We start from the raw sequence: 11,429 nt of genomic DNA, 5'->3' as shown, positions 1-11,429 counted from the left end.
TGGCTCCCTCTTTGAACAAGCAAGCGTTTGCAGCTGCCTTCCTAATGCTGCCACCAAGCTGTCCCAGCTGGCACCTCGCTTGCTGCCAGTGTTGACCGTCACTGTGGTCTGCTGTGATCACGTACATCATGCCAGTGGGGCCACAGAACCACAGGCAGCAGTCATGATGGCATCACATCCCTCCTTCCCGCTGCAGCCGTCCAGCACAGCCCTTCTTCCCTTGTGGTTCTCCATTCCTCCCCCGGCATCCCCCAGTTATGCAGCTTCTTACCCAAATTACAAAGTTCCTACTGTGCTCTTGCACTGGTGACCACGTGTGAGAGGCAAGCAACTCTTTATCTCGCACTCCCTTGAACCCAGCAAAGTTTAACTCATCAAGTAACCCCTGCGACATAACCAAGCCAACTGAGGGAGTGGCTGGCAAACTTTCAAACGCTCAGAAACACCTCTAAGGTACTGATTAACTTCACCTGACCCACACTTGCTTTTGCATATCAAATTTGTCATGCTGCAGAAGGGAGAGGAGGGCAGGACATTTCTGTAACTGCTGCTTACCTCTCTTCACCAAATGGGGTGAATATAAAGCTGGAAATAATGACATTTTAGCTATTACTCACTTTTTTTTCCTTACTGTTTATAAGATTTTAAAAGTTTTTGTTTTTCCCACTTTACCTCAGAGATTCTTGCCCTCCTCTGAAGCTCAAATACTTTGTTTTCTGACAATTTATCAAGTGCCAGAAAGAAAACTGCATTTTGTCACTTACTCAGTATTTCTCTACACAAGGAAAAAGTTACAGACATTGGTAAAGTGGGAAAAAGAAATATAAAGGCTGATAGAAAAACATGTAGAAAATGATATGTAATTAATTTCATTGCATTGACCGTGGTACAGAAAGGAGAGAAAAGAAGTTGTGTGCCTGAGGGACAGAGGCTGCATGACTCTAAATAACCTACGTTTCATTATTTTTCCATGTCACAGTGCTATTTCCGCATCGAATCTTTTTCAGCATTGATAATGTCAAAAGAAATGTTGTGAACTGGTGGCTCTTGCAAACCCACAGTTGCGCTGGAACTGCTCATTAGCTAAGTCAGGTCCAAACCTGTCTCAACTGAACAGTTCAAGCCATGCAGGGAGTAATAGTCCTTAAACCACACTTATTACATGATTTACATGTCTGGGCTCTACTTGTTGTACAGCCAAGTGGGGAGGAGTTTTCTACAGCCCATGAGCCATCCCATAGGCTGTGAAATAACTGCATTACTGCCCCGAAGCAAGAACCTGGACTTCAGCTTCACAGATCTCTGCCTCAGCTGCCAGGTCAGCCTCTCTGTGTCTCATTGGTGGCCTTGTAGACCATGGAGATTTCTGATAGCTCAGAAGAGTTTGTTCATCTGCCCTTTTCCCTTATTCTGAGAGTCTCATGTTCTGTCCTCAGAGAAATTATATGAACATCCATGTCTCCAACCACAATGAAATTTCTTGAGGGTGTTTTAATTTGTTACTGTGGTGTTGGAGTTGTTTGCACCAGACTTGCCTTCCCTGGCCCTGGCCAAGGGGTAAGACACGACACATCAACAGCCAAGAGAGAAGTCCTATACAATCTGACTAGCATGCTGCGGAATTCTCCGTTGAACACTGAGGAACTCCCAATGACTCAGCACAGGAAAGGGTCACCTCATTTGGCTTTACAAGTAAAGATTTAAAAAAAAAAAACACAAAACCAAACAACCCACAACCTAAAGCAGTGAATCATTAACTAGAAGATTATGACAAAGCAGCACAACTCAATAGATAAATGCACTGGCTTCCTTCAAGAGCATCTTCAAGCCACTGAAGGAGAAAAACTCTTTCACACTCTGTATTCTGACCACAGGAACATGCCTTTGCGGCTTTTCTGTGCTTGGATTTTCATCCTCTTCCTTCCTGGCCTCTCAGATGGAGGAAAACTCCTGGTGGTGCCCATGGCTGGAAGCCACTGGCTTAGCATGCGGCAAGTGGTTGAAAAGCTCACTGAGAAAGGACATGAAGTGGTGGTGGTTATGCCAGAAATAAGCTGGAATATAAAGACGACAGAGGCGTACACAGTGAAAAAATACCCAGTGTCTTACACGTTAGAAGATCTGGATAATGCCTTTCGTAAGTACGTTGCCACTCACCTGAAGGACCTGCCTTTCCCCATGAATGTTCTAGCACTGTACAACACCTCAGTGGACGTTTTCCGTATGTTCTTTGCTGAGTGCAAGGACCTCTTCAGCAGCAAGGAGACCCTGCAGTACTTGAATCAAAGCAACTTTGATGCTATCCTAACAGACCCTGTTTTTATGTGTGGAGCCACACTTGCTAATTATCTTTCTCTTCCATTTGTGTTCTTCATGAGAGGATTTCCTTGCAGCTTACACTATGAAGCACCGCAGTGCCCGAGCCCTCTGTCCTACATCCCGAGACTGTTTACCTTCAACTCGGACCGCATGACTTTTTTCCAGAGAGTGGAAAATGCACTGGTTGCCCTCCTGGAGCTTGAGTACTGTAACGGTTTCTATGAAGATGCTATAAAACTTTCCTCCGAAGTTCTTCAGAGAGATGTAACCCTGCTAGACCTCCTGAACTCTGCTTCCATTTGGCTTCTGAGATTTGACTTTGTGTTTGAGTATGTCAGACCAGTGATGCCCAATATGGTCTTTATTGGAGGTATAAACTGTGCTCAGAAGAAACCGCTGTCTAAGGTATGTTCTTTTTTCCTCCAATTTATACATTTTCCAATGAAATGGGATTACATCATTTCTGGAAGTTTAGTGCTATTGAATGTTTTTTATTTCTGGTAATGATTTAATATGACCAGGTTCTGGCAGGTTTTTTTCCACAGGCTGAAGTCAAATTACCTTGATGGAGGCAGATGACTTATTTGAAGTCCTCAGTGAATGTATATTATTCACCAACCAGATGCAGTTTTGACGTAATTTTCATGGAGTCTGACATATATTTCTTTCACCTGACCAAAAATCCAAAGAGAGTCAAATCTGAGAGTCATCTTTTGTTTTTAACTCTAGACTCAGCAAAGTCAGTTAATTTGCTTTGGTTGTGTTTTCATGACATATGGTTTCCAAACTGCCTGTCTATGTTAAGTTACTTCTCTTTGTAGATCATGGTGAAACATAATTGTCATGTTGAAATGGGAAAAAATAATATAAATTAGTGTATTTGACGAAAGACACTTGAAAGCAAATTCAGATAAGTCTTCATACATATTTCTTCAAATTTGCCTTTACCAGAATTGTTCTGCAGGTTTTTAAATCTAATCTAGAAACTTAAATCTATTTTGATAGTTACCATATAGTCTCCAAAACAATTAGTAGCGCTAGACATTTCTTTCCAGGCACAATGCAGGACACAAACATCTTTCCTTTGAAATTATTCCTTCACTTCTGAATTGTGGTCACACAGTACCGCTACACGATTGCAATACAGTATCTTTGAGACTAAGGTTTTTTCCTTTTTTCTTTCAGTTTATTTTATACTCTTTGACAGGTCTATGCAGAGTCCACTGAACTCAATAAAGAATAAGGCAAATAAAGAATAATACTATAAATGAGAATATTAGAATAATATTATAAACAAGGCATTCTCTCACATTAGGCTCAAAAGAGTGGCACTTCATAGTCAGAGATTTAAGAAGCAAATTCTTGCTGGTTGCATGACATAAGTCTTTACTTTTACATCTTGAAGGTCTCAGACCTACAAACTGTTTGTAGCTTGCTATAGGGGTGGAACAATCCTGCCCTTATTTTATACCTGACATCTCCCATCTTCACACTGACATTTGTCATTTGGTGGAAATCATATTTTCCAAATCTTGAAAAACCTCATGTGTTCTTCCTATATTCAGTCTAGCTTTTCTAGATACATTTTCTACAGACAGCAGAGGAATTTCTCCTATTTCACTTGTAACAGTGACCAGCAGCAAGGCAATAATGCAGTAAGTGGAGTGTAAGCAAATGTGAAGTGAGTCATATGGGAGAAAAAAATCTACCTATCCATCCATACAGAGTGGTAAGCTTTGGGTTGATCATTAATATTCAGAAATATAATCATATGATGAGAATAGATAGTTCTTCAAAACCCAGTAGCCCATTGCTCAACAGACAAGAAAACAAAAAGTTAGGATGACTAAGAAAGGGAGGGAGAACAAGAGATTCAAAATGAGGTTTCTTTTCTCAGATGAGGAGCTTAAGCCACAGACCTTTCTGTTACACCACTTTCCACAGTTTTCCACAGGCAGAAAAATCAGGCATTGTGGTTTCATTCCAGAAGAGGGCTCCTTCCTGCTGTATCACCCATGGTCCCATGGAGTACCTGCTCGGGAGCTGAAGACATCGGGGTGCTGAGGAGCTTATGCTTTTGTAGAACTGGGCATAAGCGTTTTATCCAGCACAGAGACAGGAATTAAATTGCAAGTTCCTTGACCCTTCTGAGCCATAAGCATTGTCCACAGCCTTGCAGCCTCAGAGGGAGCGGGAGAACGTGCGACCACAGGGGGCAACACAAACTACCCTTACTCCAACTAAGATAACATAGCTGCCTCAGGCTGTGTTTCCTCTTGTCCCACTTCACGTAGGCATCTGTCTCAGTGGCAATTACATGTTCATTAACAGACACATAACTCCAGTTGCCAAGTCCCAATGTGTCTGGGGGTTTACTACAAGGCTCGAAGGAAATCAGAGCCAAGTTCTTGACTGAGCAGAGGTCCTGTGCCAAGTCATCCTCTAATGACTCCAGAGGGACCTGAAGGCTGGCACTGTGAGTGATCCCTCGTTAGGGAGCGATGAACTGGGACTGTGAGCCCTGCGACACTTTGATGAATATCTCATCTTTAGCCAAAGTTAATGCAAAGTTGCTTTTTTGGGCAGCTCATAAAAACAAAGTTCATATGATTTAATCTAAGCAAAGTTCAGAAATGTAAGCTCTTGCAGTCTTTCAAAGTTGTTCCTGGTTTGGTTTGGGGTTTTTTAACCTAAAACACCCATTACTTATTTAAAAAACTGGTTAATTTAAAACATTAAAATTTAAGTTAAGTAGGATTTAAGTAGGTAGTTAAGTAAAGGAGAAGTATAACTGAATAAAGACCCTGTGGTTTGTCCCTCCAGCACAAGGATTAAGAAAACAGGTCCTGTTCTGAAACCCTCTTGCCAGAGCCAGCAGCATCTGGGAAGCTCTGATAAGGAGACATTTCTAACTGGTCCTCTGAAATATGTAATTAAAGTGGAATTCAAAGACTTTCGTAAGAAGCCAGAAAATACAGTAAGCAGTACCAAAGTGTGCACACATACCTGGTACACACAGACATACTTTTGAAATGCCTGCTCAACACAAATGTCACTTTGTGTGACCTCGGAAGGGATCCTGTGACATCTGCGAGTACTGTGAATTTACTAACATGGGTAGCTAGGTTTAGTACAGCTCTATGGGAGCTCTTCATTTTCTGCACCGGAGCAGTAGTCGTCACTCTGTTCATGAACCAAATACTAGGGTTGGGTTTTTTTGTGCAATATTCAAGGTGTTGAGGAACCTAGTGGCAGTTCAGAGCAGCCTGGTATCACATCAGCATCTGTGTGTTTTGCTTTTGTAAAGGATGTTGAGCAGATTTAAAGCTGACAATACTGTTCATCTGCCTTATATTGCAATGGCAAAATACACAACATCAGGCAAGTAAAAGCAGTGCTAATTTTGGAAAAGGAAGTTTAACTGTCATGTGTTGCGTGTCTTCAATGCACAGTATGTTCCAACCTGAAATGGCTGCTCTAACCGAACAGTTTATCTCACTGTCCTCTTCAGTCCCTATGTCTCCCATATTTTGAAGAAGAGATATTAAGAAAGCTGTAAAACACAGTTCTTTCGACAAAAATTCCCTCACGTCAAATGGAACTACTGCAATGGTTTCCCTTTCCATGGGAAGTTTGCCTTCTGGTTAAATTGAAACACCTTCTCTAAGGTGAATCTAAAGGTACTGTATTTTACAGAGGTCTATGCACAAAAATCTAGAAAGGTTGTAAGAGTATTGTGTTAACAAACATCCAACATACTGCCCTACAAAAGTTAGCAAATGTTCCAATTACAGTTACATGGGAAGCCTTAAATGTCTCCTGTCTTTCTGTTAGGATACAGTCATTAATTTCAGGATCACAAACAATCATTTTCATATGATTTCTATTCTCTGCTTAGGAAAGAGCTGCCCTAGAAATTATATGTGTTTTGTGATTTGCTTAGCTGCCTGCTGCTTCTTGCTACCACAAAGACTTAGAGTAAGGTTACTTTCCAACTTGCAGTCAACATGTAATCACTTTTATGGGTTGTTTTTCCTCTGAAGTCACAGTAGCCAAACTACATGCCACCTCATCCTGTGCAGGCAAATGCCAGTATATCTCCTTGGCTATGTAAAATGTAAGGGGGGGATCAGGCAGGTTCATGTTAGCAGCTACCAATCTGCACTTTACTGTGTAAATCCTTTTGCCTCATACTGTTTAGCATCACAGAAAGACTTAGGTCAATTACACAAGGATTCCTGCTGACAAAATGTATAAGCCTGATCCATCATTCAGAAAGCTGAGAAATCAAACTATATCGCCCACACACACTTGCATTTGAGCAGCCTTTTCCTGCTTGCAAGACCCAGAGCATGAGGGGGTGAGTAACTTCATCTAACAACAGGAAAACAAATCCAGTAGATGATACCAACACTTTCAGGCTGCCTCAACAAACATTTTAGTTCTAGTTTTAGTGTTGCTCATATAACAAGTAGCTGCTGAGGTATCCATTTGCTATCTTCTTCCCTTAGTGCCACATACTGTTTGCTGCTCAGGTTAGAAGTAGATTTCCCAGGTTTTAGTACCTTTTCCAGCTGAAGCAATCATAGGGTGAGGGGTAAGTACACCTGCACCCCTCGACATGGTTATGGCACAGGGTCCAAGCGGTCTCAATTCCTCAGAGCTGCTTGCATGTCAGTGCAGCACTGCTCCATCGCTGCAATGCTCCTTGCCAGCTCAGAGAGACACCCTGGACGCACAAGCCTTATTGCAAGGGATACTTCTGAGTGAAAAACAAATCTGCAGTCTTGGGTCACCCAAACTTCAGCCTTTTTTAACAAATTTTATGGCCTTCGGTAAACAGTGGGGAAGCCTTTCCTCCAAGCTGGCAGAGGGCTCTCACTCTGTTCATCAAACTACTCTGGTTCTCCTCTGCACATATAGCAGGAGTCAGTAAGGAGGCACCACACCCTTCAAGCCTGAAAGCGGCCCAGGTGCCCTTTGCTACTGCATAATGAACAACAAACACATGTAAACCTACCATGTTATTTTGAAAAATGAGCCAGTCTGTTAATTTTCTGAATAATAATTACCCAGCTTAGATCAGACCTCAGCTGATTCTGTGCTAACCTAAGAACTCCATTCTTTCTTTGTCTGTTCTCTGTTTACCTCTATTTTATCTTTTTTTAAATACTTCTTGTTGCTGCCTCACCTTTTCCACAGTTTTTGCTCTGATGGTCTGGTACAAAAAGTAGGGAGTCTGTTGAGTTCATAAGAAAGTGTAGCCATACTAGCAAGAGGCTTGTTCTCTTATAAATACTGGAAGATGACCTTTGTATTGGCTGTTTTCAGCCACCTAATTTTGCTGTTGAAAATCATACCTAAGTGCAGAGTAAAAAACACCGAATAGCAAGTTCCAAATGGATTTGGTCAGTTCCTGCCACAGCAATTGCAATAAACTCTTTATATTTCTGTCATTTAATCAGAATTACTCATAAATCTGTTCAGTCTCACGCTTTCAGTCTGTGCCTTACAAAACTGTCTCCTGCCTCTACTCCGCCATATTTTGCCCTTTCTAGAAATTGGTTCTCCATGTCTAAAGGTGGTTCTTCCATGTCAGCGTGACAGTATGGAACCATGCAGAGCAGTGCTAGCACCTTTTGGGTGCCTACTGAGACAAACCCTATTGTCAAGGTTGTAAGCGTTTATTTCTCCATAGTGAAGATGCTGGGAATCCCACCACCACTTACAAAAGGAAGGAACAGGAAAAACTTTGTGCTGCTGCTAGTTTTGCATCAGCACTTTTCTTCACAAGGACCTCTTCCTTACCACCACCCAAAAGACTTTGGTCTGGCATTGCTTTTGCTTGCATAAAGACAAACATTCCTACAGCAAAGCCCCGAGGGGCTCAGTTCACTGCATGTTTCCAGAGGATGACAGCGAATACCAGCAAACAAGGGCTCACACCACCCTAGTAAAACTTTCTTTGGAAACCCAAGCTGGGGTATTGCCACCTAGTTTTTTTATAATGGCCCAGCAATCAGTTCCTCCCTCAGGAAACATGAACTCTGGGGACAGCTTGTGCCTCCCTGAGAGTGGATTCAAACCCACAGATCCAACTACCAAGTTCCTGGCTAATTTAATCAAGAGAGGATCTCTCTTCTTATCAAAGTTGGGCTGCTGCTCAGAAGTGAACATGGAAGAGGCAGGGTGAGTTTGCAGCTCTGTGGGGGCTCATAGCTGAAGAGGTCCAGGAGACACCTATGTGTGGTTGCTTACATTACTGCTTGTATCTGTGAAAAGAGGAGAGCTCAGAAACCTAGTTTGCTTGTTGGGATTTTCTCTGTATGTGTTATCAGTGGAATTAGTAAAAGATATCATATCTGCTCTTAAATTTTGTCTTGCCCACAATGTATAAAAAGAGTTTTCAGGACAGTGGCCAAAGACCAAGGCTCCTTCTTTGTGTCCAAAAGGTCTACGTCAGCCTCCATTCCCTTCTCTTGCCCTGAACGCATCATTTGCTTCACTTTTTTTTGTCTAGTACCGTGGGGAGAAAAGCCAAACAGGATTGTCCTTCTCCTCCTCTGATTTGGGATTGCACGGTATGTCGTGGTAGCTGTGATATATTCGTAAGACATGCAGGTTTGACTGCTTCCAGGAGGTGGGAATTTAACATCAGCCTTCTCCATACTGGTTAGGTGTTCTCAGTTAGGCTAGTCCATAAACAAATTGATCTTGCAATTTCCACTTATCCTGATGGGTGTATTTTAAAGTTTGCCTTTTGAAAGCAAAACCAGGCTTATTTTCTCACTGGGCACTTACCAAGCCAATGGTATTAACCACAATTATTATTACAAGTTGACATCCCTGGTCTCAGTTTCATGTAGGAAGGAACATGCTGACGTAATCCCAAGCTTAAAAATTAACAAAAAGTACAAAGGGGGACCATCTTTTTTCAAGAGCAGATTGCTTCCCTGCCCTGTTACCTAAGCAATTGCAATGTTAAAGGATAACCACAACAATATTAGGAAGTTAAACATTTATTTCTGCAGTCAATAAGTTCCCTGCAGAAAAGTTAAAGCTTGTGTGGACCTTCATATAAAGGACTGTGACGGATGGCTCCAGAGCAGAACTCTCTGCTTTGCTTCCACTGAAATGGCTCTTCTGTTTCGGTGTTTTTACCAACTAACTGGGATACTTCTTCTTCTGGCATCGTCTTTAATCTTTGCCAAAGGTGGAAAGATCCTGGTGATACCTCAAGATGGAAGTCACTGGCTCAGCATGCGCCCAGTAGTGGAGAAACTCCAGCAAAAAGGACATGAAGTTGTTGTGGTTGTACCGTCAACAAGTTTGTATATGAAGCCAAAGGAGCCTCAGAATTATACAGTGAAATTATATCCAATACCTTACGCAGAGGAACATTTAGCTGTTGTGCTCAAGTCATTTGTTAATGCTCATTTTATTGAACAATCTGCTTTGAATGTTATTATTACAATGTATCAAAGCATTTTAGAAATGTCCAGGTTCTTTTTCACCAACTGTAAGAGCCTTTTGCACAATGAAGACATGATGAAGTATTTGAGAGAGAGCAAGTTTGATGTGGTTTTCACGGATCCAATTCTGATGTGTGGAACCATAGTTGCTGAGTATCTTTCAGTTCCTTCTGTCTTCTTCTTGCGAGGGTTTCCTTGCGGTATGGATTTTGAAGCTACCCAGTGTCCAAGCCCTCCTTCCTATGTCCCCAGACTTTTCCTAAATAATCCAGATAGCATGACATTTGCTCAACGTGTGAAGAACATGCTAGTCCGTATGCTGGAGTTTGTTTATTGTAAACCTATGTTCACTGAATTTGAAGAACTTGCATACGAGATTATTCAAAAGAAAGTGACAGCTACAGACCTTCTAAGCCGTGGATCTGTTTGGCTAATGAGATACGATTTTGTGTTTGAGTTCCCGAGACCAGTGATGCCAAACATGGTTTTTATTGGAGGGATAAACTGTGATCAGAAGAAAAAACTGTCTCAGGTATAAAATTTTAATTTATTTTTTTTTATTGAAAAGGCAAGAACATAAATGTTTAAGCATCCTTACATCAAAACCTAACTGACAACACCTTGGCATTTAAAGATAGAAAGCTCATGAGAAATCCTGCATGATGCAGAAATGTTATTTCCTAGTATCCAGCATTCAGATTAAATCATATCCTGGCAAACCTAAGGTCTTATCAGATATGAAAATTTAAGTTACATGTAAATTTTATGCAAATTATAAGCTGTTTTGTTGAACTGAAGCTGACCTGAATTTTGATGAGTTGTAAACTTTCCTCCCCAACAGGAGCCAAACTTGGTAGCTTCCATTTCATCTAAATTTCTTACGCCATGTCCATCTCCGTAAGAGCTGTCCCTATGACCAAAGCCAGGCTCGGAGGACTTGGCTGTATTGCTCTGAAAGAACCTGAAGAACATGCAGAAGCACAGTCTGCTCTCTGTCTGCCCCATGGTGTCCTCCCTTTCTGGCTGTCTCATGGACTGTCCATACTTCTGTATACCCATTCTCCCTTCAAAGACATTGAAAGTGATAGGACTTAAGATTTTAGCTATTCATCGGTTCTTTTTCTGTCACGTCCATCTGCCAGACTGATTCATCTATGTCTTTCCCATTATGTCAAAGTGTCAATATCTAACCCCCAAAAGAAAGCCTGTTTAAAATGTATCTTCCCCTTCTTTCATAGGCTATTTAATTAGGTTTTAAGCTTTTCTGGGTGGGGGTGTCTTCTGTAAATTCCTATTCAGTTTTTTGGGTACCAGCCAGCTCTCTGAATCAAGTACAGCATCTTCTATAGCGGATTGAAGCAGGAAAGGGATATTCGAGTATTGCTAATTATGAGTACCCCTGAAACAGAGTAGTGTAGAAGAAAGCCCTGATGTCCTCCACTTTTGTCCAGATAAGTATGTTTAGTGCTTGTGTTGGAAGTGGCAGAGCCAGCCAGTCCTCTTACCAGGAGAGTCTTTAGTGCCACTTGGTTCTCTCTAACTGGTTATATATATTTGAATGAAGGAAAAGGAGTAGCAGTTGCTCACAAGGGGTCTTTCAAAAGGACATGGAGTCAGGAGCGGGAAAGATTGCTGATC

General features: G+C 41.6%; 1 protein-coding gene across 2 annotated transcripts in view; it reads left to right on the top strand.

Annotated features, from left to right (window-relative positions):
- Positions 1-1,809: 1,809 nt before the first annotated feature.
- LOC134518347 (UDP-glucuronosyltransferase 1A1-like) overlaps positions 1,810-11,429 on the top strand; it is a 36,704-nt gene continuing 27,084 nt past the window's right edge. The window contains exon 1 of one of the 2 annotated variants that reach the window (XM_063341043.1): positions 1,810-2,724. In XM_063341043.1, the coding sequence (XP_063197113.1) occupies positions 1,879-2,724 (846 nt within the window). In that variant the 5' untranslated portion in view covers positions 1,810-1,878. Of the gene's footprint in view, positions 2,725-9,390; positions 10,324-11,429 lie in introns of those variants that run through there. The other variant, XM_063341041.1, reaches the window with a different exon arrangement.

Source organism: Chroicocephalus ridibundus, chromosome 7, assembly GCF_963924245.1.
Source record: "Chroicocephalus ridibundus chromosome 7, bChrRid1.1, whole genome shotgun sequence".
NCBI lineage: Eukaryota > Metazoa > Chordata > Aves > Charadriiformes > Laridae > Chroicocephalus > Chroicocephalus ridibundus.
This window is presented reverse-complemented; position numbering and strand designations above follow the sequence as displayed.